Source organism: Wolffia australiana, chromosome 9 (assembly GCF_029677425.1).
Source record: "Wolffia australiana isolate 7733 chromosome 9, ASM2967742v1".
Lineage (NCBI taxonomy): Eukaryota > Viridiplantae > Streptophyta > Magnoliopsida > Alismatales > Araceae > Wolffia > Wolffia australiana.
Genome location: NC_135843.1, coordinates 13233359 through 13261169, shown reverse-complemented (window position 1 = coordinate 13261169; position 27811 = coordinate 13233359). Strand labels below are relative to the sequence as shown.

The 27811-nt window shown below is 45.7% G+C and overlaps 2 protein-coding genes across 4 annotated transcripts; both read left to right on the top strand.

The window, feature by feature from the left end:
* Nucleotides 1–27811, top strand: LOC144707599 (uncharacterized). 3 transcript variants are annotated; one of them, XM_078580802.1, is made up of 22 exons: nucleotides 1–78; nucleotides 467–603; nucleotides 13528–13584; nucleotides 14516–14543; nucleotides 14609–14731; nucleotides 15455–15566; nucleotides 15728–15765; nucleotides 15844–15897; nucleotides 17447–17515; nucleotides 17601–17717; nucleotides 18186–18254; nucleotides 18441–18520; nucleotides 18615–18743; nucleotides 18827–18867; nucleotides 18944–19017; nucleotides 19184–19261; nucleotides 19341–19508; nucleotides 25363–25463; nucleotides 25567–25642; nucleotides 26211–26338; nucleotides 26429–26608; nucleotides 27632–27811. In XM_078580802.1, the coding sequence occupies exons 2-22, from the start codon at nucleotides 509–511 to the stop codon at nucleotides 27669–27671; spliced, it is 1857 nt and encodes a 618-aa protein (XP_078436928.1). In that variant the 5' UTR covers nucleotides 1–78; nucleotides 467–508; the 3' UTR covers nucleotides 27672–27811. The 3 variants fall into 3 exon arrangements, with proteins under 3 accessions (XP_078436928.1, XP_078436926.1, XP_078436927.1); XM_078580800.1 differs by having other exon boundaries at nucleotides 19178–19261; XM_078580801.1 differs by having other exon boundaries at nucleotides 11–74; nucleotides 19178–19261.
* On the top strand, nucleotides 20353–22989 carry LOC144707600 (uncharacterized). The gene is made up of 2 exons (XM_078580804.1): nucleotides 20353–21633; nucleotides 21975–22989. The coding sequence occupies exons 1-2, from the start codon at nucleotides 20523–20525 to the stop codon at nucleotides 22001–22003; spliced, it is 1140 nt and encodes a 379-aa protein (XP_078436930.1). The 5' UTR covers nucleotides 20353–20522; the 3' UTR covers nucleotides 22004–22989.

Sequence of the window (27811 nt, the reverse complement as noted above, 5' to 3'; positions counted from 1 at the left end):
CAAATTTCTGCTTGAACTCTGGCGGAGACCGTCGAAAGGATCGGTAGAGTGGAGCTCAAGAATTGCGGGTGGAGGCAGGTAACTCTCCTCCTTCCCTACGAATTTCTGATTTCTCGCCGTAATTTTTTACATTTGATCTCCCCTACTTGAGCAATTCTTGTTGATTTCTCTATTTGCTGTCCAATGAATCGTTCCCTCATGCCCTTTCTTGATCTTCCGGTTTCCCATAAGAGTAATTGCAAGCGCGTTAGTGTTCATTAATCGGGTCTGCTTTGGTTTCGCTTCCCCTCCTTTGTTCACAAATCGGGGCTGCTCGCCGGTCGTCCATTCAGGCCTTTCCCGTGTCTTCATTTTGGAGTAAATTGTGGTGTTTAGCTTTGAAATTTTTTTCTCCTTCCGAGAAACATCTGTTCTTTCAGATTTTGGGTAGAATTCAGAAACTATGTTTGCATCTACTCTTTGACAGATTGCGGGGGCCTCTCGTTTGCCATAATAATTGGTACTCGATATGTCTGACGATGACACTACAGTTGCGGATATAGAATCGCGATTCAGCAGGCCTGAGCTCATTGGCAGGGGTTCCTTTGGTGATGTATTTAAAGGGTAAGCTCTTTATATGTCGTCTGTTTTCTTGTTTCAGAATATTTTTTTTTGTCTTTTTTCTTGCTAGATACATGGGAAAATAAGAAACATGACAAATAATATTCACATTAGTGTCTTTAGAGTTCCCCAGTACATTTGATTCTGAGGAAGCCATATAAATGGTCTAGAGTTACCTTTCACCTCATTAATTACTCACCAACAGCTGGCCCTCCCTAACATTGCGCCTCAAATAGACTCCTGGACGCGCTTATACAACTACCACCCTGCCCTTCCAAAACTCAAAGAAAAGAAACTAGGATGAAGGTTGAACTTTATTAGGAACAAGTAATGTATAAAGACCATGGGAAATATCATCACTGTCATTCAAAACTTGGACATTGGCATCGCCACTATATTTGGCTGCAACTTTATTGACAATGATGATTTTATCATTGTCATCCTAGTTGCAAAAGAGTGCCAGTGATGAAAATGGTTTTGTGATTCTCCTTTGCCACCCGAGTGAGGTTAAAAGAGGGAGAGCGACAGGAGTTCATAAAGTGGCAAAATCATCATCGCCATTCTACCATATTGTTTTTTTTTTAAAGATCATCGCCATTCAACGTGCGGATAAGTGACAATGACAAGTTTGTCATTATCATCCTGGAAAGGGCAGATGATGGACTCATCATTGTTCTCATCTTTGTCATTGTCATTGTAGACAGCAAACATTGGGAGAAATCAGTTGACATTGTTGAAAGGTAAGTCATGTGTTGCACGATGGGATTGCTCTACAACTTGAATCTGCTTGTAACATGATGAATGGTCATGTTTAAAGGTCAGAGGGGCTTGCTGATATGACTGCCTCCCATGGTCCAGGACATGAAATGCTCTTTTGTGCGAGCTTGATGGTATAGTCCATATTCCTCTCCACTCTCTCACTTTAACTCTGCCAAAGCTGAGTTATTGTGAGAGTGTTACTCTTGCACAACATGAAGAATTGATGACCATTCCTAAACGACCAAGTGAAATGTCACAATATTTTTACTCCATGTTACTAGGCAGGCTCAATCACTTTCTGGGCATTGAACTCGCATACTCAGAGGAAGGGACATTATTGGCTTGCTTAAGGAAACTGTTATGATGGTTTGTTAGCTTCCAGCTGATCTTGCAGTCATGGAGCTTCTCCACCTGTTTAAACCCTTGCCGCCAGAGAGAGAGGGAGGGAGAGACATATTCAACCAAAACATTCAAAAAAACCCTTAATGATTCAAAAGGTTTCCCAGTATTTAAACTGGGTTTACAGTTATTGGGTCTCGCAGACCCAATACGATGGATCCGGCATCATAAGGGCATTTCTACAATAACCAGACTTATAGGGTTTAATAAAAAGAAAGTAAGAAAGTTAAACGAGGGAAGTGGTGGCTGTCTGCTGACATGGTTGCAGACCGGCTAACTCCCTAGTTGATGTTATTGTGATGCTTGGATAAGGAGGCAGCATCGTGGTAAAGGAGGAGCTCTTTCAGAGATTAGTTGGATAGTTAGTCTATTTGAATAACAGATGTCCAGATATCTCATATGCTATGAGGTTGATACAGTATTCTTCCTCGTATCAAAAGTAGTAACCGGCGTGGTGAGAAACAGGGATAATGACTACAAGGAAATAGACAATCGTGTCTTCTCAAACAAAAAGACCCGTTCGTTAACCCAGAAGGGAGAACATCGGGAACAGAACAGAGAAGACAGATAACAGAGAAAACGATAAAAAAAGACTCCTGAGGTGGCTGGATCAGCTGGCCGCCCTCGTGGAGATCAACTGGATCAGTCTCCCCCTCAGTCTTGGAGAATCTCCTCGACTGTCACAGAACTCCAACTTTCCCTCCCCGTTCTTGAGGGTGATCCCCTTATTTAATTTCATTGACCATATCTAAATTTAGTAGCATTGCTAAACGAGCCTTCCCCTCTGCCGTTTCCGTGTATATTTCCTAATGTGGCTCGTATCAGAGGTCTGACTCAATTCATTAGCGAGCCCTATGAGGAGCACTGTCTCTAGGCGTACATGATCCTGGCTATTTCTTCAAAAATGATCCTGGCTATTTGAAGAACACAGTTGGCCAGGGCCTCATCTATTCACAAGATGGTGGCCTGTCAGTGGAGGATAGGAGGTCCACGTCCAGGTATTGTCCTTACATTGGAGGCAGGTTAGTAACACGGAGAAGTAAGAAGCAGGAGGTTGTTGGGCTTTTGAGTGCGGAGGCTGAATTCTGGTCATTTGTGAAAGGTATATGTTAGACAATGTGGATTAACGAGTTACTGGAAGATGTGAATTTTTTTGGTCAGAAAGGGATAAAGCTATACTGTGACCATTAGCCTACACTCACTATTGCTCTTATTCCAGTTCAATATGACTGCATCAAGCATGTTGCTGTCAACTGCAATTTTATCATATTGAGAAAGTATGAAGTGGTGTCATTTTCCCTGTCTTCACCAAGGGACTCCTTGGACCCCTGTTTCAAATACTGACGTCCAAGCATGGCTAGTATCCATGTCCTACTTGGGGGAGTGTAAGATAAGCTTTTTTTAGCTTTATTTTCGGCTTGTGTTTCATTTTGTTGTATGTGGCATATTACGCTCTGTTCCGTTTTCCATTGAGTCACTAATTCTCACATGTGACAGCAAATGACTTAACTGGGTCCCATTGAGTTGTCACTTATTCTCTTTGTGGAGAATAAGTGACTTAACTATTATTGTGCTTTGGTCCGCCAACGTGTAAAGAACCAGTATTTAAACTGGCCAAACCGAAATAACTTTTAGAATGTTTTTTAAAACCCTGGTTAGCGCTGGAGGAGTCAATTCATCTCTGCTGAGTAACAGTCAAGAAGACTTTTGAAAATTGAATATCCTCGTAGAGAAGATATACAACAGATAGTCTACATTCTACAGAAGCATTTCATAATTACTTTAGCTAAACAATAGAGATTGTTACTAGTGAATAAGTCACTTCAATATTTTCAACTATTTGTCCATATATCTTTATTTTTACATTTTCAAAAAACCTTGGTTTAAACATAAAGTGCTCGGATCTTTTTGTGGAGTAGAGTAAATGTGAAATACAGTGAATTTTGAGTTACTGATTTTGGTGATTTTTTACAACATCCTTAAAGGGTTCCCCAGTCGAGAGTGGGGGCCTCAGCTGCTGTCAAAGGCTCCGAGCGCAAGTATAAGGACGAGGCAATGGCAGAGGCTCAAACAAAAGTCCTGACCTGCCCCCACCTCCACCCCCGACTGTAACATCAATTCAGCCTCCATCAGGTTCCCCACTGTCGTCATCTTTAGTGCTGCCTCCTTTATGACTGCCCCAACTGCCTTTGTTGCCTTCCCTGCTTCTTCTTTTTTGGTCACCACCACCACCACCACCCGTTGTTCCCCTCATTGGGTGGTTTCCTGCAACTAAAAGCTGTTCCAACGCGGGATCAGAATCATTGCCCTGCCTTTCTATCTTCTGTGTGGTTGTTGAAGGAAGGTTACCCTAGTAAACACCTTCATGGCATTAAATCAGGTGTCACATGGAGAGGAGCAGTGCTGCAACACATGGGCGTATTGAGTAAATGTCCATCTGGGTCGCTGAAGGGCACCTCAAGGGCCTGTTGTCACACAACTAAACCTGGGGGGCAGGGCGAATTTGCAGTTTAGCAGTGCACCTGCCTTGATCTTGTTCTCCAAGTAGCCTTTACCAGTGCAGAGGAAGTCCTTGAGTATATTAGAATAAAAAAAGTAGTGGGGTATAGTTCAAAAAAAAAAAATAGTGGGGTCGGCTCCTGAGAGAGAACATTAAGTTGTATATTGTCCAGAGAATTATAGAGTTGGCGCAACTGGCTGTTTGGCAACTCAGCCTGGATAACTTACCCTTGGCCTTGCATCAGATACGATGGGAAGGCGCTGCACCTCATCCTTCCTGGTTGTCTCCCCTATCCTGCGGCTGGAATGTCAATTTCGTCGCTCCTTCTGCAATGGCCGCGTGCCCATGGTTGATCCCACCAGGCGTGCAGGTCGCCTGCAGGTCTTTGCCGAAGGATAGGTTCCTGTAGCTCTCAAAATATGATGCCCTACGGGTAGCATCCAGAGGCTGTGGCCCAAGCACGGGGTCTACACATCTGTGCCACCCCTGGTCAGCCTGTGCTTCATGCAAGATCGGCATCGACCCTGCGTTAGTCATCACCTAGGACTAGGACAGGTGTCGCCGCCCAAATGTTACTGTGGAATCCCAATCTAGGTTGGGATTAGGAAGGAAGAGTAATCTCATAACAGATAGGTTACAAGTGAAGGGTATATATACCCTAGGAGAGAGAAAAACGAGAATAAGAGGGTAATGGGCTAATAGCACAAGGCCCATTAGCCATATATGACCTATCTCACTAACAGTTACCATAGGTCGCGTGCGGCATCGGTGTATGCCAGCTGTCGGTTGTGGCGTGTGTGCCATTACTGGCTCAAACTGGGCAGGCAGATAGACCCGTCATGCATGCGGCACAATTTTGGTCGCTCCTGCCACTAATAGCAAGACACCCCATCCATGGGAAACGGCACTGGTAGCACGCGTAGATAACAACTCCCCACTGTGCGTAACGCGGCCAAGGTGCGTGCCCCCGGGGCCCTGGCTCCCGTGTGTCTGTCGCACTGCTCATGTAGATGCTGAGCGTATGGTCGCTACAACAGAAACTCAAACTGATTAGGGGCCTAACACCTGCCTCCATTAATGTGGAATCCGAACATGGAGGAGCTTTTTCTGGTTCTGATATTTGTGAGGCCAGATGATTTCAGATGATGCATTGACCATCAGGTTAACCACCTGGCAACAGACAAATGGGCTCACCAGCTTCTAACAGCTAGGCCCATGGGCCCTTTTGCATACCATTTGACATTCAGGCCCATCAAGGCAAAAACAACAGGGTTTCCTAGCTACCAATGGGCAGGACTATTGAACTCCTGATTGGGCAGCCCAACTACCTGTTGTCAGGTGGATCCAACCAGCTACCTGCAGGCCAATCTTATGAGATGCTGACAGGACCCATCCACCTGGAGAGGGGCAGACCAACCTTTGGCCACCAGGAGACCCAATCGCATCCCTTTGCCCAGGCAACCAGTCAGTTGGGCAGCCAGTCCAACTGCTGCGGAGCCCAAGCCAATTGAGAAATTCCAAACAGAGGGCCTGATGGCCCAACTGGCCCCAAAATGGCCCACCCTGGCTGGGTGGCTGTGTGGCGACTCGACCCTGTGAAAGGCTACGAAGGACATTGCAAGCCATGATTCTTTTGGGACTTTTGCTGAGCCAGAGTCATCATAATGTGGACGTTACCAGCAACTCTGCCCTGAACCGGAAGAAGATTTGGGCAGACAGCATAGCGCTTCAGACTTGCCAGGCTGGATTCAAAGACCTCTGGCAGAGATACCTACGACAGGATACTGCTGGTGCTTCCACAACATGATTTACTCCAGACCCTAAGGAAACTGATGATCAGGAGTTCTTAGATAGCTCCTTTGAGGGGGATGGCCAGCGAGGCGATGGGGATCAGCATGGTCATAGCCATCAACTCTGCACCACTGATGTTCCTATATTCCTGGGCGACTATCCCAACAATTGGCTGTACAAAGTGGAGCTCCACTTCCTATCATTCCTGGCAGACGACAGTGAACGGTTCTACGCCACCAAGTCCTGCCTCAACAACAAGTATATGTATGGAGGAAGGCCCGACCAGGGCCCATTACGCAAGCACATGACCAACCCACAACAACTCCTACTTAAAGGTCCCACTCGAGGCAGCCGAGGGCAGGAAATCACACTGTAAGCTTTGCGTTTTCTCTCGTCATCCCTTTCCCTCAAGTTGGTCGTGACTTCTTCCTCTCTTGGCTGGCATGTTGACGTCCTCACTTCCCCTCCCGACGGCGTGGCTGCTCTCAAGCAAACACTCGCCAATTCCTCTCGTCATTCCCGTTTCCCTCCTCACTACCCGGGGAGTTCTTACTCGTCTCCCCCACTCTCTCTGTAGTGTTGAAGCTACATTGGAACTTAATAAGTATTTCAGTAGAGTTTATAGAAGAAAGCGGTTCAAAAAGACGGGAAAAGGAACGATAGAAGGAATCTGAAATTGATCGCTGTATATAACACCATGGGGGAGGGCAAAAAGGGATACAGACTATTTTCTTTCCTCTCAAGACCTGTTGCAGGAGCGGGAGCTGGAGCAGTTGGATGGGCAATTCCCGGCGGCCAGTTGGGGAGAATCCAATCAGATCTCACATCATCTTCTCTTTCATCCATCTGTTCATCAAACACTGGTGATACTTTTTGTAAACAAGAAAAGAACAATTCTTGATAGCAAATGAAAGAGATTACAGGGTTTTATAGGAAGCCCTAATGGGCTGACTAGAGAGGGCCCTTAACGGGCTAACAAGAGAGAGAAAATAAAGACATGTAATACTCAGATCAACACTCCCCCTCAAGCTGGAGCGTGGATGTTATCCACACCCAGCTTGGAACAGAGCTCCTCAAACCTAGGGGCATGAAGCCCTTTGGTGAAGATATCTGCAAGCTGTTCAGCGGACGGAACATAAGGCGTGCAAAAATCTCCCGATTCAAGCTTCTCTTTGATGAAATGGCGATCGATCTCGATGTGCTTTGTACGGTCATGCTGAACGGGGTCATGAGCAATGCTAATCGCCGATTTGTTGTCGCAGAACAGCTGGACAGGAGAGGGAACTGGACACCGTAGCTCACGAAGAAGCTGGGTAATCCAAAGTGCTTCACACAGACCATGCGCAAGGGCACCGAACTCTGCTTCAGCACTCAATCGAGAGACCACTTTCTGCTTCTTGCTCCTCCAAGTAATCAGATTGCCGCCCAAGATGGTGCAATACCCAGATGTGGACCGACGATCAACCACAGAGCCGGCATAATCTGCATCGGTGTAGACTTCAAGACGCAGGCCGGTATGGCGACGAAACAATAATCCACGGCCAATGGTGCCCTTCAGGAAACGGAGGAGACGTTGAGCAGCATGAAAATGGCTCATGCGAGGAGTCTGCATGAACTGACTCAGAACACCCACTGAATATGCAATGTCCGGGCGAGTGTGGGTGAGATAAAGCAGTTTTCCCACAAGTCTTCTATATGGGCCAGGCTCAGCAAGCTCCTCATCCGCATCGGCACCAAGTCGATGGTTCGCATCAATCGGTGTCGAAGCAGGCTTGGCGTCCTCCTTTCCAAGCTCACAGAGAAGGTCCACCGTATACTTTCTCTGACAAATAAAGATCCCGCTGGAAGAATAGGCCACCTCTATGCCAAGAAAGTACCTCAACGGGCCAAGATGGTGAATAGCAAATTCCGATGAGAGATACATAGCCAGCTCAGTAATGGTCGTCGTATCATCACCCGTAATAATGATGTCATCCACGTACACAAGAAGAATAGCGACTCCCCCCCTGACGTGGAATGGCGGTAGAAAAGGGTGTGATCACCATTACACTGACGGTATCCACGACGCTGCATGGCCGTCGTGAAACGACCAAACCAGGCACGAGGAGATTGCTTCAAGCCATATAATGCTTTCTTCAGGCGACAGACAACAGACTGCGGAGACGATGGCACTAAGGAAGTGTAGCCAGGAGGTAATGCCATGTAGATCTCCTCAGTCAACTCTCCATGCAGAAAAGCATTCTTCACATCATATTGTTGCAAAATCCAGCCCCGATCCGCAGCAAGGGCCAATAAGATCCGCACATTATTCAGCTTGGCGACGGGAGCAAAGGTCTCCTGATAATCAATGCCATGTTTCTGAGTGAACCCTTGTGCCACAACCCGGGCTTTGTGGCGCTCAATAGAACCGTCAGAAATATGCTTCACAGCATACACCCAACGGCTACCCACAAGATGCTTCCCGGCCGGTAGAGGAACCAGATCCCACGTTTCATTGTGAGCAAGAGCCTGAAGTTCTTCCGCCATGGCCTGACGCCAATGCGGAAATGAAAGGGCAATGTCCACTGTCTTGGGAAGGGAAGTGGCATCAAGGGAGGTGAGAAGGGCATGATAAGAGGGTGAGAGGCGATGAGAGGAGATAGATTCCGCCAACGGATAGAGGGGAGAGGAACGGGAAGAGGGCAGCACGGCTAATGAGGAGGTGGCAGGAGGGGTGGAGGTTGAGGGAGACGGGGCAGCAGGAGACGAAGAAGGAAGCCGAGGCTTGCGACGAGCAAGGGTAATACCGTAGCGTTTTTCAGGCGGGCAGCGACGGATAGGGAGCGGAGGAATCGAAGAAGGTGCAGCAGAAGGGTCGAGCGCAGGAGCAGATACTGGAGGAGGCTCCACAGGAGGGACTGAGACGGTGGCCGGAGGCGGGTCGGGAGGCACAATTGCTGGAGGAGCAACAGGCGGAGACACGTCGGGCGGGGCCGGTGAAGAGGGACGAGGGACGAGGATGAGGAATTCGAGTGGATCGGAGGGAGATGGGGACGATGAGGGTTCAGGAGAGGAGGGGGAATAGTAGGGAAGCAATTCATCAAACGTGGCATCTTTGGTGACGACGAACCGACGGGAGGGTGGATGATGGCGTCAGTAGCCTTATTGGGTGGAGGAAGAGCCAACAAACACACACTTGATAGCACGGGATCCAGTTTATCACGACCAAGTTGGTGGTTGGGCGCATAGCATACACATCCAAATACACGAGGAGTAAGATGAGTTCGAGAGAGAGAGTTGGAAAGGAATGCTGAAGACGGTCAATGGGAGTGGAGTAGTCAAGCACTCGAGATGGAAGGCGATTAAGAAGATGGATGGCGGTGGAGACGGCTTCCCCCCAAAAATAGTTGGGCACAGGCATATGGAAGAGAAGGCTCCGAGTCATTTCAAAGATGTGACGGAATTTTCTTCGGCAACGCCATTTTGCTGTGGTGTATAGGGACAAGAAGTTTCATGGATAATGCCTTTGTCTTGGAAGAAGGTGCTTAACGTGGTGTTAACGTAGTCTTTAGCATTGTCGGAGCGAAGCGAATGGATATAGAGAATTGAGTTTGGATAAGGGAGTAAAATTGAGGAATGACACGAGATATCTCCGATTTGTTCTTCAAGAAATATGCCCACGTGAATCGAGTAGCGTCGTCAATGAAGATGCATAACCACCGAGAAAGCGGAAGTACTATGAATAGGGAAGGCCCCACACATCGGTGTGAATAAGGGAGAATGGGGTCAAGAATGAGAAGACGAGATAGGATACGTGGTACGATGATGTTTGGCAATTGACAAGCAGTACAAACAAAAGCGGTCCACAGAATGGCCTTGAAAGAGTTTAGGAAAGAGACGATAAAGAGTAGCAAAGAAGGATGGCCGAGGCGTCGACGAAGAAGCCACAAACGCTCGGGGGAAGGCGGAAGGGAAACTGCCGCAGCAGCAAAAGCAAGAGAACTCGAACAAGGACGAACAAGATAGAGCCCCTCATGCTCCTCAGCAATGGAAATCGTCCTCCCCGACACCTTATCACGATAAAAACATGAATTAGGAGCGAAGGTAAGGTCTTGTTTCAAGTCGAACAAGGCTAGATAGGAGAGAAGATGATGAGTAAGGCGAGGAACATGAAGAACTTTAGATAGATGGATAGAAGAGGAAAGGGCCACACGACCAATACCCGCCACGGTGAGAAGATCGCCGGAGGCTGTTTTAACTTTGGAGGAGCCAGAAACGGGTGCATAAGTTTGAAAGGCTCGAGGATTTGGGGTCATGTGGGCGGTGGCACCGGAATCAAGAAGCCAAGTGGAAGAGGAAAAGAATGGCCAGGAGGGGATGTAGGTGTGGGAAGACTGGTGGACATACCTCGTGGGCCAGGAGCATGAGCCCACGACTGGAGGATCAAGCAAGCGGCGTGACGCTCCATCTCTTCCGGAGTGAAGCTAGCGGGCGAGGCACTAGTCGGGAGAAGACCGTACAGCATAGGCACTTGACCCAGGAGGGCACGGGACGAGCGGCTGCAGCAAGGTTGCTCGGTTGTGCGGCGTTTCCGCTGAAGCTTGTAGCACGCGTCTCCTTAGAGTGACCTCGCTTCTTGCAGTAATTGGAAAACAGCGAAGGATCACCCTTTGGAGAATCCTCTGTCCGAGCCGTCGGACCACGTGGCAAAGAGCCGGGTGGTGGAGGGGACGAGGGGGGTGCAGACGAGGAGGAATGAGCTACAAGTGCGGCCGAGTTTTGGGCCTGCTGAAAGCGGGATTCTTCAACCGCGCACTGTGGAGCGCATCCTTGAAGGTAGGACCAGTCTCCCGATGAATAAGCTGAGCCCGTACAACTTCATATTCCGGGTTCAGTCCCGCAGAAACTGGAAAACCCGGTTGAAGAGTATATTGGCCGTCCACCGAATGGGGTGGGCGGCATGTAGTAGTCAATTTCATTCCACACGAAATGAGCTCCGTGCTGTACTCCATGATAGACCGGTCCCCTTGACGCAGGTTAGCGGCCCGATGTACCAATTCGTACAGAGTCGCAATGTTGTGCTTCTTGGAGTGGCTCTCAAGTGCTGCTTCCCAGACCGCCCGAGCCGACTCTAGAGACATGAATTCACCTTTAACACTAGGTGAAATACTGTCCAAGAGCCAACGATGAACTACCCCCTCAACGTCCAGCCAGTCATAATACTTGGGATCGGTCCGGGAAGGTCCGTCTTCTAGAAGATGGTGCATGAGACGCCCTTTTAAAGTTATCTGGACGTACTGGCGCCATTGCAGGAGATTGAATCCAGTAAACATACCATCCGGAGGCATCCGAGGAAAAAAGGATGGTCCAGAGGAGGACGACCAATTCCCGGGCTCGAGAGGCACCGCAGATGCATGTGGCGTAGATACCGGTGTCGAGTCTGGCGTGACAGTAGAGGTCTGGGCTTCAACCGGGTTCGTCATGATGAAAGCAGAGTAGACCACAGTCAGAAGGCGCTGGAACGACGAGAAGCCGGGACTGCAGGCGCCGAGACGTCGGGCGCCGGGACGGTGGGAGCCGGGACGTTGGGCGCCGGGACGGCGGGCGCTGGGACGGCGGGAGCCGGGACGGCGGTCACCGGGACGGCGGGCGCCGGGACGGGCGCCGGACGACGGTCGCCGGGCGCGCGAGCCGGAGGGCGCGAAGTCGGGAGGGCGCGAGCCGAGGCGGCGCGCCGGACGGCGGCGCCGGAGCGGAAGACGCTGGGACGGCGGACGTCAGAACGGCGAGCGCCTGGGAGGCCCGGAGCGAGACGGCGAGAGACCGGAGCGCGAGATCAGGCGGTCGTGAGAACCGCCGAAGATCGTAGCGCAAGGTCGAGCCCAGGAAACCCAGATTAGGGTTAGGGTTAGGGCTCTGATACCATGTAAACAAGAAAAGAACAATTCTTAATAGCAAATGAAAGAGATTACAGGGTTTTATAGGAAGCCCTAATGGGCTGACTAGAGAGGGCCCTTAATGGGCTAACAAGAGAGAGAAAATAAAGACATGTAATACTCAGATCAACACTTTTCAACTGTTTTCAATAGAAGTTTCATAGTTGATCTGAAGATCGATAGACTGCAGAATTCGGCTGGTTTTTTTTTTTTTTTGAACGAAAATGTGGAAGACCACCCGAGGCCGGTGGTCCACCTGATACCATTAAAATGAAAGTCATGTACAGACCATATACAATCAAGACCCAAAAAAGGGTCTTCCTTTCAGCTCCGTCCAACCCACCATGACACTAGCGCCTGAATGTCGTGGATGACACTGTCCACCGAAGCCGCCCTCCCCATAAACACCACCTCGTTCTGGTGCAGCCACAGTGCCCATAATGTCGCTAGCAGTTTCCCCCACTCCAGTCTGCTCCTGGGTCTCCTGAGCGTGGTTGAGGCCCAAAATGCCTCGTCCGATGAGATAACCACCCCTGGGATCTGTTGTGATGTCCATACTCTCTGAGCAAACTGAAAGGTGAAAAACAGATGGGAGCAGTCTTCGTCTTCTTCGCTGGTTATTATCTACACACTAATCTTTTCTCGCTCAGATTGGAAGTACAATTCGATCATCGGTCTGTCCCTGACACGGGAATGTTTCAGGCTCCTTAATGTTTCTACTAGAGGGATGATCACGACGGACATCACAGCTGGGACGACTACAAGGAATCAGCTCTACCCCCCATTTCAGCCTCAATCCCAACCTTGTGTGCAGCCTTCTCTTTCAGCTTTGGCAAACGAGAACCATTGATTAGCTAGTGGAAGAGCATGTGGATATAGCAGGTTACCTACTAGACTAATGTGAAACTATTGGCTGTATTGAGTTGGCCAACTGAACAGATGGCAGACCAGTACTTCATTCTTTATTAGGGTTAAAGGGGCACCATATCACACCCTACGAACCTTATTTATGAGATTAGTTCATCACCAAAGTCCCAGGTTTCTTCAATTTTTTTTGGTTGCTAGACTTTTTTTCATGTTTGGTTTCATTGAAGAGTACTCATGAATCAATTAGCGTGTGGTAAATTAATATTTGAAGTGTTCATTTTGAAAAAAAGGTATAGTTGAAGTGTTATAAGGTTTGTGAAGTTAGAAAGTATTACTTCAGAGTTGACCAAAACATAGTAAATTCTATAACATGCTTTCTGAGCCATTTACCTCATCGGAGGTTCTTTGCTTTATAGAAGTTTATATGATTAACGACCATAATATTAGAGAAATGGTAGACTTTCTAGTCCAATTGGGATCCCCAACTCCAGTTGGCATCAATTAATATGGGTGCTTAGCTAAGAATATTTGCTGGTTACTCGTTTTAAATTATATTTGTATGCCTGATGTGGCCTCCCAATCATCCACCACCCTTCTTGCATATAACCCATCTTCATAATATCAGAATTTCATGTCTTCTATAACAGCACTGAGGAAGTGTGATTTTGACTTTTCCTTTTTGTAATCTTGATGCAGATTCGACAAGGAGCTCAACAAAGAGGTCGCAATAAAAGTAATTGATTTGGAGGAAGCGTGAGTGAACCTCAGTTTCTTATCTGAAAATTTTATGCGTTTGTTTCAAATAGACTGGTTATGTTAATTTCTTGCTTGTGGTATCATTGGTCGCCCTTAAACATGACTGCTAAAGCTTTCTAGGTAAAAAAAGAACAGTAGTCCGTCAACAAGAAATAATTTTGGGATGCTAGGATAGAGAAGAGAATCGATGCTGCAAGATAAGAACACTACCTAGTTTCGTAACGTGATGCTGGATATCGTAGATCATGCAATATGGTTTCGTCTGTAGAAGATACCTCATTACTAAACACATGCGAGTTTAAATAACGGTTACAACTGTAATGGGATGGATGCATTACACACTAAATACCTGTGAAGTGATTGGCATTCTAAGTTAGTCGGATCCACTAAAGGATACGGTTACAATACAGGAAAGTAAAGAGAAAGGAAACAATATCAAGATAAAGAAAACCTGAGAGAAACTGAATGATGTTTATCAGATTTTTTTTTGAGATATGTTGAGGAATTATGACTAATGTTCATCAAGAAAATGTTGAGATGATGGCTGAGGAAAATCACATAAAGGATCTCAATACAGAGTCTATGTTCTAAAACTCTTGTTAGAAGCTAAGAAGTGTCTTTTTCGGAAGTCCTCTCACATTATTGTTTTGCATTATTGGATGGATGTATTCTTAATTGGCCTTTCTTAAAATACTGCCCGGAATCTCTGCACAAGGAATAAGACTTAATTTGTACATGGTGAGATATCTCTTCTTCTGTTCTTCGTATGCTTCTTTCTTTCTTGCATCTAGATGTGTATTATTTGTTAAGGCATGATCTTAATTTATTCCATTTGGATGTTGGCTTATTGACTACTGCTTTGCACTAATCATGAAAATTTTCAATTCTTCTGCTATCTAATGCGCGAACTATCTTGGTGGTCTTTTAGAGAAGATGAAATTGAAGACATACAAAAGGTATTCTTTTGAAAGCATTGGTGTCATCTATCTTGTTTAGTCTCTAATAGAAAGACCCATTTCAGGAAATCTCAGTTTTGTCTCAGTGTCGCTCTCAATATATAACGGAATATTACGGCTCCTATGTCCACCAAACCAAATTATGGATAATAATGGAATACATGGCTGGTGGATCGGTTGCTGATCTGGTGGGTGATGCCAACTGTTTTTGCTTTCTTTCTCATCATGGATCTGTTTGATTTTGTCAAATTTCCACTTGCATTGTCTTTTCACCTCATTGATTTCTTTGGGTCCTATTTTATTACCAAGTATGCCATGTGTCATGGGATTTTCTGCTTGTACTTTTGTTGGCTGGTATTCTTGCGCAAAGATCATCTGTGCGCTATTTCTCAGGACTTCGAATAGACACTGGAAATTTTTCATTATTTTTATCTTCTCGACCTTCATATAATAGTTTTCTTCAAAAAAATATATAATAGTTTCCATCATTAGAGATAACACATTCTGCATGACATTACGACCAAATGTACGTGTTGTGATGCATAGGAATCTTTGATTCTTCAGTTTTCATGATAAATGTAACAGAATTATTAAAAGGGATCGGAGACCACAAAACTGCACTACTTGTGGCAGGGAATTCTTTCTTTTTCATTGAAGTATGTATGATAGAGCTCATAATCCTTCCAACCCATTAAATCAAAGTTAATAACGATTGAACCTCCTTCGAAGAAGAAAATTATTTTGGAATCATTTCTTCAGTTCTGCTTACCAAATGGTCTGGGAGAATTATCGGCACACTCCTTTCTCGTGCTGTTCGTTGTATCCTTTAAATGTGGGGAATATATCCTTAATTTTACAGGTCCCCAATATGTCGCGAAGTTTGCGTCTTAATATGTTTATTATGTCTTCAGCTTCAGTCAGGTCCTCCCTTAGACGAAGCTTCTATTGCATGTATTCTCCGTGACTTGCTTCACGCGATTGAGTACCTACACAACGAGGGAAAGATACACAGAGACATAAAAGGTACACAGAGACATATAAGTTTCAGGCTAAAGCCTGAAACTTAATTTCTCTAGATTTCTGGATACATTTGATTGGCTGCACTCAGATTTGACCCATAGGCTATCTCATCTCCTCTTTTGGGTTGTCAAAGGCACGCCTTTAACATGAATTTTTCTGTACAGCTGCTAATATCCTACTTACAGAAAATGGTGACGTTAAGGTATGCATTTCCCTCCATTTAGTGTTGGGTTTTGTGGTTTTCCACTTCGATGTTTGATCTTTATTGGATTTATAATAGGTTGCAGACTTTGGTGTTTCTGCTCAGCTAACAAGAACAATTTCGAGGAGAAAGGTAAGTCCAAGTTTAGCATCTGACATTGAATTTTTCATGTTGTATTAATCTGTCTCTTGGTAATTCATTGGTCGTTTCATATCAAATATGCCTTGTTGCTTATATTCTTTCGGGCACCAAATATCTGTTTTTTAGGACTACTCCCTTGTAAATTCTTCTAAGGTAAAGGGATTTAGTAATTCTGATGGGACTTCTTAAACTTGGGATCTCATTGTCTTTTGTCCTGTGCTATCCATACCTTTCTCCTGCTAGATGCGGAAATGGATAATCTATTTCCTGGCCAGGACTGTGTTAAGTACCTGTTAAAAATAAGTGGCTCTTGGTCTGTTTCAAGAAGTACTCACACGGGTTAGAAAACTAAGGGAAACTCTTAAGTAGGCCACTGCTTAGACATGGGGCACTTATACAAGGCTTAAAATAAAATAACCAAATGAAAGAAAACTGGTCTTAAATACTGACAAACACCCCACTGCAAGTTGGACGAATGTTAATCTTGCATGCTTTATACACAAATTCTCTTGCATTGTGGTCCTGTTAAGCCTTAATGGAAATGTCAGCCATGTACTCTGAGGATCCTCACAAACACTGGAGCGATAATTCCACCATCAACATTCTCTTTGACGAAGGACAATCTATTTCTATATAATTGGTTCTTTCAAATTGGATTGCATACTATATTTATAGCAGACTGATTGTCACAGTGCACCTTTCTTTATTTTTATTTCACTTTAAAGATACCTAATACATTGTATAATTGAGGATATGTCGTCTTCTTATTTACCCTTGTAATATTTGGAGACAGATTCATCCATTAGAACGGTTCCTACACCATGCACAAGTTGTATTAATAAGGGCAAACAGCCTGTGAATGAAGTACAGAATTTCCCCCTTTTTGCTCTTGATACCAATGATACGAACCTCTCTTGCTCTCCATGTCTGTGTTGCCTGATGGCGCGATACCAACCTGGGCGGTGGTCGCTCTGATACCAATGATACGAACCTGGATCTAGGCTCGTATCGGAAGGAGGGTAGAGGACGAGGCGAGGTAGAAATTCCCAGGGTGGAGAGGTGAAACGGGAAGGGTAGGAGGGGAGGCCAAGCAGGGGAGGTAGGGATGGGCCGGGGATGAGCCGCCTGAAGACGCTGTGAAGCAGAGACGATCATGAGGACAGGGATCTTGGAGGGAGAGGGGAAGGCCAGACCTAGACGAGGAGAGGGGAGACAATAACACTTCTTCTATCTTCTTGGCTGCCCTCCTAAAGGGAGGGCATCCCTATTTAAAGGAAATTCATAATTGCCAAATGACTAAAATGTCCCTGTGCGCTAACATGACTAATTTACCCCCTAGGATCCTATCACGGCGGTATATGCCGGTCAAAAGCTATCTTATTGTTGAGAATCTGCCTCTGGAGTGTGCATGAGAATATAATCTAATGTCTTCCAGTCGCCCTTTTACCTACAATGCCATTAATTAAATATGCTGATTTTTTTTTGTTTTCCAAGTTTTCTGTCCCTGATATAAACTTTTTATTTCAATTGGTTGTGTTAGACATTTGTTGGGACCCCGTTCTGGATGGCCCCCGAAGTGATTCAAAATTCGGATGGATATGATGAAAAGGTACTTTTCCCTTTCCTAAAGTGAATTATAATTTGCGCGTTGCAGCTTTTTCCACATGTAATTCTTTATCTGGATCTGTTATCAGGCAGATATATGGTCTCTAGGCATTACAGCCATAGAGATGGCAAAAGGAGAGCCTCCCCTTGCTGATCTTCATCCAATGAGAGTGCTTTTCATTATTCCACGTGAAAATCCCCCTCAGGTCTGTTCAGAGGGATCTGGATCCTTTCAATGTGTTTCGGTGCAAACATGGTTTATGTTACCATCCTCGACCGCATCAAGGATATTTTCGTCATGTCTTAGTAGGATACTTTCCTTTTATATGAATTTATCTCTCCCCCAGGGAGGACAGGTTAGAAGATGTCGAGATAAAATAAAATATTGGAAAGGAGATGCTCTCTAGAGAGGTACAGGCGCTGATCAGATTTTGTAGCTACCATTTTTCCACTGTAATCATCCAATTTTCTTGTTGTGTTGCTCTCTTGTTCTATTGTTCTATCTCTTCCCCTCAAAATGCCTCCCTAAATAGAAACCTACATCAAGGTCTCTATCAATGGTATCAAGGGACACTATAGTACTTTGAGTGACCAAAATATCCCGGATGTGGTTTAAGGGGGTCATAACAGTTTTTTTTTGTTTGTCTCACCTAAAAAAGTGTATTTTCTTTCAGCTCGACGAGCATTTTTCTCGTCCCATGAAAGAGTTTGTTTCACTTTGCTTAAAGAAGACACCTTCTGAGGTAAGTTCCAAATTTTGGTTTCATCTGGCCTATATTTCCTCAAACGTTATATTTCTTGATTTTAACTTCCCTGTTTTTCATGCCTAAAAAATTAATATCATTTTTTAAAAATGATTAACTATATCAAAATTTTCAAAACTTGTTTCTTGTATTTTCATCTGTTCACATGTTTTACTTCCAACTCAGAGACCGAGTGCAAAGGACCTTCTTAAACATCGATTCATCAGAAATGCGAGAAAAAGTCCCAAGCTTTTGGAGAGAATAAGGTGCTCATTGTGGTGTTTTACTTTTCTTCAGCGTAGTGGTTGTTATTAAACTGAATCTATTGAATTTCGGCTGTGCTTCCGTCTTGTTATTCAGGGAGCGGCCCAAGTTTATAAGAAATGAGCACATAGAGACGCAGAGAAATGATGGGAACACATCACTGGATAATAATTCTCTCACTGTTAAAATTGGTAGATCTCCGAATGACGATATCTCAAGCCTTAGGTAATGGATTAGAGGTTATTTCTTTATTACATATCTATTATTATTCCACTTTTCTTAAGTTCACTTACTTTCATTAAATGTAGCCACGTGGCATTACAGAGAACTGGTTGGGACTTGCGCACTGGTAAACCCTAGACCTCTGGACCTTTTGTTTCTCGACAGGTCTGTACTTTATGGATCATGATTTCTTTGTGATTTAGGTTCAACCATGACGGTCTTAGATAGGAGTGAAAACCGATGGAACGCGTCTGAATCTCCAAAAGCTTCAGCCATCGTATGCTTCTTTTATCTTTTCAGAATTTCCTCTTTTTTTATTTAATCATTTTCCAACTTGTGATTGTGCTTTCCTCAGAACTCTGAAATTGAATGCTTCTTTATCTTTTCTTAGTTTCTTCTTGACCTTCATTTACCCATTTTACCGTTTGTCTTGGCAGGAACAGATGTCCTTGAATGATTCAGGGACAGTGGCAAGAACCCCTGTCTACCCTGTCTACCCTTTATCAAACAATCTTCCTGCGGTAACTATGGCGATGAATAATATCTCTTTACCCATACATTTTTTAATAAAAACTAAAAGTTTAATTATTTTGCTCAAAGCCGGTCAGCAAATATGCATCCTCTGAGGAATTCTCTTCTAGCGGCACTGTTGTTATACGTGGTCAGTCCGACGAAGCTCAAACTCCCAGAGCTGCAAAGTCCAGATTAGGCATTGGAGAAAAAGCTTCAACGCCATCAACTGAAGATAGTGCGCTGAACTTAGCTGAGGTTCCATCTTTCTTCCTTTCTGCTATTACTTTTGTCATGGGGCAAGAGAAGAATAATAGGTGACGTGAACCTAAACAATGAAATGCGTACTTCATTTTCTACGATTAGATTTTCCCCAATAAATGTGAAACACGTGAATCTCTCATTTTATCACATGGAGGGTATATCTGATAACAAATTGTATTAGATAATAATTCGCATTGTTTCTGTCTGCTCAATTTGGGGCTGAACAAGCCCTTCCCCAGTATCCTCAGACCATCCTGATCCCAAATTAGGGTTTCAAAAGAAAAACGAAACCCTAATTAGGTTTGAGATGGTTTAAATACCAGCTTACATACATTTGAGTTGACCGAGGTCCACTTAAATCACTTAATCTCTGTTGATATGATTATTATCGTTTCTGTATTTTTCTCTCTCTTGTTAGCCCATTAAGGGCCCTATCTCTAGTCAGCCCATTAGGGCTTCCTATAAAACCCTGTAATCTCTTTCATTTCTTAATCAAGAAGTAGTGTTTTCTTGTTCACATGGTATCAGAGCCATAACCCTAACCCTAATCTGGGTTTCCTGGGCTTGACCTTGCACTCCGATCTCTGGCGATTCTCACGTCCCCCTGATCTCGCGCTCCGGTCCATCGCCGTCCGCCGTATCATGCATCTGGGGTCGCGTGCAGCAGTTCGTCGCGCGCCATCTTCCGTCGCTCGCTGCGAGCAGCCGCCCGCCGCGAGCAGCTGCCAGCCGTGCGCAGCCGCCAGCCGCGAGCAGCCGCCCGCCGTGCGCAGCCTCCCAGCGCGCGCAGCAACCAGCCGCCGCGCGGCCGCCGCGCGCAGCAGCCAGCCACGCGCAGCCGCGTGCCGCGCGCAGCAGTCAGCCGCGCCGTGTATCTGCCTGCTTCGGCCACGTCATCCACCGCGCCGTGTATCTGCCTCAGTCGAGCCATCAGCTCTTGCCGATCCCACTGCTCGGTGCAGCACCTTCTGACCGTGGTCTACTCTGATTGAGTCTCCGGATCCTACAATGACGAATCCGGTTGCTGCTGATTCGCCAGAAGCCCAGACCTCTACTGTTACGCCAGACTCGACGCCGGTATCGACGCCACATGCATCTGCGGTGCCTCTTGAGTCCGGGAATTGGTCGTCCTCCCCTGGACCATTCTCTCTGCCTAGGATGCCTCCGGATGGCATGTTTACTAGATTTAATCTTCTGCAATGGCGCCAGTACGTCCAGATCACTTTAAAGGGGCGTCTCATGCGCCATCTTCTAGAAGACGGACCTCCCCGGACCGATCTCAAGTATTATGACTGGCTGGACATTGAGGGGGTGGTTCATCGCTGGCTCTTGGACAGTATTTCACCCAATGTTAAGGGTGAATTCCTGTCTCTAGAGTCGGCTCGGGCGGTCTGGGAAGCAGCACTCGAGAGCCACTCCAAGAAGCACAACATTGCGACTCTGTACGAATTGGTGCATCGGGCCGCCAACCTGCGTCAAGTGGACCGGTCTATCATGGAGTACAGTATGGAGCTCATTTCGTTGTGGAATGAGATTGACCACTACATGCCGCCAGACCCTCATTCGGTGGACCGCAAATATACTCTTCAACTTTGGGTTTTTCAGTTTCTTATGGGACTGAACCCGGAATATGAAGCGGTACGGGCTCAGCTTATACATCGGGAGACTGGTCTTACCTTCAAGGATGCGCTCCGCAGTGTGAGGGTTGAAGAATCTCGCTTTCAGCAGACCCAGAACTCGGCTTCGGCACTTGTAGCACAGTCCTCTTCGTCTGCGCGCCCACCGACGACTACACCACCCGGCACTTTGCCGCGTAGTCCGACTGCTCGGACCGAGGAGTCTCCTAAGGGTGATCCTTCGCTCTTTTGCAACTACTGCAAGAAGCGAGGTCACTCCAAAGAGACGTGCTACAAGCTTCAACGGAAACGCATGCAACAGAGCAATCTTGCTACTGTCGCACCGTCTGTGAGTCACGTGCCTACTCCGGGTCAAGTACCGCTGCCGTATGGTCTTCTCCCGACAAGTGCCTCGCCCGCCAGTTTTACTCCGGAGGAAATGGAACGTCTACGCCGATTGCTTGATCCTCCAGTCGTGGGCTCATGCTCCTTGGCCCACGCAGGTATGTCCACCGTTCTTCCGACATCTCCATTCCCTTCCGGAAACCCTTCTTCATCTTCCGCTTGGCTTCTTGATTCCGGTGCTACCGCTCACATGACACCTAATCCCCGAGCCTTTGTGACTTATGAACCCGTCTCTGGATCTTCCAAAGTCAAGACTGCTTCCGGAGATCTTCTCACCGTGGCAGGAATTGGTCGTGTGGCCCTCTCCTCTTCAATAACTCTACCTAAAGTCCTTCATGTTCCCCGTCTTACCCATCATCTTCTCTCCTTATCTCGCCTTGTTCGCGATTTGAACCAAGATCTTACATTCTCTTCTACTTCATGTTTTTATCGTGATAAGGTGTCGGGGAAGCCGATTTCCATTGCTGAGGAGCATGAGGGGCTCTATCTTCTTCGGCCTCCTTCGACCTCTCTTGCTGTTGCTGCTATCGCCGTTTCCCTTTCGGCCTCTCACGAGCGTTTGTGGCTTCTCCATCGACGTCTCGGCCATCCTTCCTTCGTCACTCTTTATCGTCTATTTCCCAAACTCTTTCAAGGTCATTCTGTGGACCGGTTTGTTTGTGACGCTTGTCGAATGGCAAAACATCATCGTACTACGTATCCTATCTCGTCCTCTCATTCATCGACTCCCTTCTCTCTTATTCACACCGACGTGTGGGGACCATCCCCAGTTCATAGCACTTCCGGCACTCGGTGGTTATGCATTTTCATTGATGACGCTACTCGATTCACTAGGGCGTATTTCTTAAAGAATAAATCGGAGATATCTCGTGTTATTCCCCAATTCTATTTTCTTATTCAAACCCAATTTTCTACATCCATTAGTCGCTTCCGCTCCGACAATGCTAAAGACTACGTCAACTCCACGTTGAGCACCTTCTTCCAAGAAAAAGGTGTTATCCATGAAACCTCCTGCCCATATACCCCCCAACAAAATGGTGTTGCAGAAAGAAAATTCCGTCACATCTTTGACATGACCCGGAGCCTTCTCTTCCACATGCATGTGCCTAAATATTTCTGGGGTGAAGCCGTCTCCACTGCAATCCATCTCCTCAATCGCCTCCCATCTCGAGTGCTTGACTATTCCACTCCAATTGATCGTCTTCAGCATTCTTTTCCAAACCTCTCTCTCCGAACCAATCTCACCCCTCGTGTTTTCGGATGTGTCTGTTATGCGCCTAACCATCAACTTGGTCGTGATAAGCTCGACCCTCGTGCCCTCAAGTGTGTGTTCGTTGGATACTCTTCCACCCAAAAAGGTTATATCTGTTATCATCCACTCTCTCGTCGTTTTATCGTCACCAAGGATGCCACCTTTGATGAACTTCTTCCATATTACTCTCCTTCTCCTCCAATTCTACCACCTTCTTCACCTCAACCCGATCCACTTGAATTTCTCATTCTTCCTCCACCCTCTACCTCGTCACCAGTCCCTAGCCCTTCCTCGTTTACTCCTCCAACCGCGTCTCCTCTCGTGGTTCCTATAGAGACCGTGTTCCCCAGTTCTCCACCAGCCCCCGTGTCCGAACCTTCTATGGAGATTCCTCCTGCTCCTACTGCTGATTTCTCCACTCCTGCCGAACCTTCTTCGGTCCCACCGCTTCCTATACGCCGCTGCCCGCCTGAAAAGCGTTACGGTATCACCCTTGCTCGTCGCAAGCCTCGGGTTGCCCCTTCTCCAGTCGTCCCTCCTCCCTCCTCCTCCACACCTCCAGAAAACTCCTCATTAGCCATGTTGTCTTCCCCTCTTCCTTCTCCCCTCTATCCCTTAGAAGCCTCTACCTCCTCTCATCGTCTCTCCTCATCCTATCATGCCCTTCTTACCTCCCTTGATGCCATCTCCCTTCCGAAGACGGTGGACATTGCCCTCTCATTTCCGCATTGGCGTCAGGCTATGGAGGAGGAGCTCCACGCCCTTGCTCTAAATGAGACATGGGATCTTGTTCCACTACCGCCGGGCAAGCATTTGGTGGGTAGTCGTTGGGTTAATGCTGTGAAGCACAATTCCAGCTCTATTGAGAGACACAAAGCACGTGTTGTGGCGCAAGGGTTCACACAGAAGCATGGCATTGATTATCAGGAAACGTTTGCTCCTGTCGCCAAGATGAATACTGTCCGGATTCTCTTGGCTCTTGCTGCAGATCGTAGCTGGCTTTTGCAGCAATATGATGTTAAAAATGCTTTTCTGCATGGTGATTTGACTGAAGAGATCTACATGGCACTACCTCCTGGCTATACTTCCTTAGTGCCGTCGACTCCAAAGTCAGTTGTCTGTCGCCTGAAGAAAGCTTTATATGGCTTGAAGCAATCTCCTCGTGCGTGGTTTGGCCGTTTCACAATGGCCATGAAGCACCGGGGCTACCGCCAGTGTAATGGAGATCATACCCTCTTCTACCGCCATTCCACGTCAGGGGGAGTCGCTATTCTTCTTGTGTACGTGGATGACATTATTATCACGGGTGATGATACGGAGACCATTACTCAGCTGGCTATGTATCTCTCGTCCGAGTTTGCTATTCGCCACCTTGGCCCGTTGAGGTATTTTCTTGGCATCGAGGTGGCCTATTCTTCAGGCGGGATCTTCATTTGTCAGAGAAAATATACGGTGGATCTTCTCTGTGAGCTTGGAAAGGAGGACTCCAAGCCTATTTGACACCGATTGATGCGAATCATCGACTTGGTGCCGATGCGGATGATGAGCTTGCTGAGCCTGGACCATATAGAAGACTTGTGGGCAAACTGATTTATGTCACCCACACTCGTCCGGACATTGCATATTCAGTGGGTGTTCTGAGTCAGTTTATGCAGACTCCTCGCAGGAGCCATCTCTATGCTGCTCATCGTCTCCTCCGTTTTCTGAAGGGCACCATTGGCCGTGGACTATTCTTTCGTCGCCATACCGGCCTGCGTCTTGAAGTCTACACCGACGCCGATTATGCCGGTTCTGTGGTTGATCGTCGGTCCACATCTGGGTATTGCACCTTCTTGGGCGGCAATCTGATTACTTGGAGGAGCAAGAAGCAGAAGGTGGTCTCCCGATCGAGTGCTGAAGTGGAGTTCCGTGCCCTTGCGCATGGTCTGTGTTAAGCACTTTGGATTACCCAGCTTCTTTGTGAGCTACGGTGTTCAGTTATCTCCCCTGTCCAGCTGTTCTGCGACTACAAATGGGCGATTAGCATTGCTCATGACCCCGTTCAGCATGACCGTACAAAGCACATCGAGATCGATCGCCATTTCATCAAAGAGAAGCTTGAATCGGGAGATTTTTGCACGCCTTATGTTCCGTCCGCTGAACAGCTTGCAGATATCTTCACCAAAGGGCTTCATGCCCCTAGGTTTGAGGAGCTCTGTTCCAAGCTGGGTGTGGATAACATCCACGCTCCAGCTTGAGGGGGAGTGTTGATCTGAGTATTACATGTCTTTATTTTCTCTCTCTTGTTAGCCCGTTAAGGGCCCTATCTCTAGTCAGCCCATTAGGGCTTCCTATAAAACCCTGAAATCTCTTTCATTTCTTAATCAAGAAGTAGTGTTTTCTTGTTCACAATCTCAATTGACTTGAGGACAAATCTTATGGCCTATTCATAATATGTGGCGCACTCACATAGTTTACTTGATCATGAACCATTTATAATATGTGGACCACTTATAATATGATGAAATAAAAAAAATTTGAAGGGAACGGACCATTCTTTCATTATCTGATTATATGTTGCTTAAACCGTTGTTAGGCGAAGGTTAAGTTGGAGCGTGGAGGGAGAAAAGAAAGCAGGGATAGTTCTCGGAATTCAGAAGATAAGGTTGCGGAGTCAATTGATTCAGACACCGCTAGGTATATTCGTAGATGTAGACTTTGACACACGTCAAAATTTCTATTTTTTTAAGTATGATGAAAATGATGTTAATAATAAAACACGTTGGCCTTATAAAATCAGGGTTTTATCGGAGCGAACTACGGTCGATGCACCATCACATGCTCTATCCCAATTGATTATCCCGTCATTGAAGGAGGTTAACTCAGAACCTTTGTCTTTTGATTTTAAGATGCTTGATCAATATCTAATCCATCCATCCATCCACATATCCGTCTATCCACACATCCATTTATCCATCCATAGTCCCATATATTTGTCCACATATTTATTCATCCATCCATGTATCCATTTATCCATCCATTCATCCAGTTTGTCTCTGTCTTCAGACATGTATCTGTCCATCCGTCCATCGGGCAGTCCATCTGTCTATCCATCCATCTACCTAACCATAACTTGAAATTACAAACTAATGCCCTCTTAGAAATCAATTTTAGTTTCACCTAGTGTCATTTAATACTTAATTTCTAGCATTCATCCTGTTCCTTTTTTTCCAATTACAGAATGATTGCACAGTCGGCTAGATACCTTTTCATCTTTGTATCAACCTTTCTATGCAGGAATAGACAGAGAAAAGCTGAAATGACTAGAGATGTAATGAAAGATATGTATTTAGAGAGACGGATGAAAATATGAAAGAAAATATGTTTGTTTATCATTTTTAGGATATTTTGCATAATAATTTTGCAAGGCGCTTGATAATACAGGTGGTGGGGGCAGATAGTGTTGCCGCACCAAATGTGCTTACGGCGATCGAATCTTTGGCGGGTCTTGAACGCAAGAGGCCAGGCTTTGGGGATGCCTATGTCAGAAACTTGCTTCAGAGGCTCCAAAGGTTTTAATTTGCTTATTGGGACAGCTTCAGTTTATTTTGTTTTTTGTTTATTCAAATTTTATACGGCTGACGTGGAGTTGAACCGTGTAGTTGTGACTCACCTTCGGTGGAGAGGCTGCGAGACTTCTGCTTTCAGCTCGTCGTCAAGAATCATACGGCAACGAAAAAGGAACCAAAAGTAGAGGGGAATGAGAGGAAATCGATGCTCAACGAGGGAATAAGCAACCAAGCAGGGGCCCTCAGTCCTCTTGCAACATTCCTTCTTGCAAGGTTTGTTATTCCATCATTGTAGTTGACATCATCATCATCATCATCATTAATCTCAGCATCATCTTTGTTGCCATCATCGCCGCCATTACCATCACCATCATTGTCGTTATCTCTGTCTCTGAGGACATCACGAACATTGTCATTATATCATCACCTCATTTTCAGCCGGAGAATATATGCTTTTTCTTGTCTTTATTTTTTATTTTCTATGTAATTAGGTCTAGACTAATGTTATTAAATACCCTACCCTGGTATTCAAACCAGATTCCCTGGAGTGGGAAAGGTTAACTTGCCATCATTCCAGACACTTATCATTATCATTGTTTATGTTATCATATTCATTGTCATTGTTGTTGTTGTCATTATCATCATAATTCTTCTCAGTCATGGCACTGTCATATTATCATCATTGTCATCATCGCTGTTGACAGACTTAGTCATAGTCATTGTCATTATCATACATGTCACCATCCTTCTTGACACCAACTTAGTCATCATTGTTGTACTCTTTGTCCTAATCAGTATCATCCTAATCATCATCATCATCATCACCATATTTGTCATCATCATCATCATCGTCGTCGTCATTATCATCATCATCATCATTGTCGTTATCGTCATCATCATCATCATCATCATCGTAATCGTCGTCGTCATCGTCATTATCTCATCATCATCATCATCATCATAATCATAATCGCAATCGTCATCCTCGTTTTAATCGTCTTCCATCATTACGCTCAGCATCATCATCTTGGTTATCATCATTACCAACATTATCATCATCATCATCGCCATTGCCATTTTTACAGTGAACATCATCGTCTTTATCCTTGTCTCATCATCTTTGTGATCACCACCATCATCATTTTTATCTTCTTCTGTGTCGCCGATGGCTTCTTCATTATCATCATAATCATGCTTTTACTCATTGTCAGTGTCATCTCATGGTCAGTATCATCGTCATCATAATCATCATCTTTGTCATTATCTTCACTGAAAACTGTGTTTTACCTGATAAAGATGGCAGGGACAGGTATCCCAAGACCTGAAATCAGTTTGAATGGGAGCTGACCTTGGCAGGATGACAAAGTATCCCAAGGTTTCATCACTTGCATGTGCATAGTTTCTTCTTTTCCATGTATATAGCATTCATGTGGCCCAAAATTTAAATTCCTATTATAAAATGCAGTTTTGGAGACT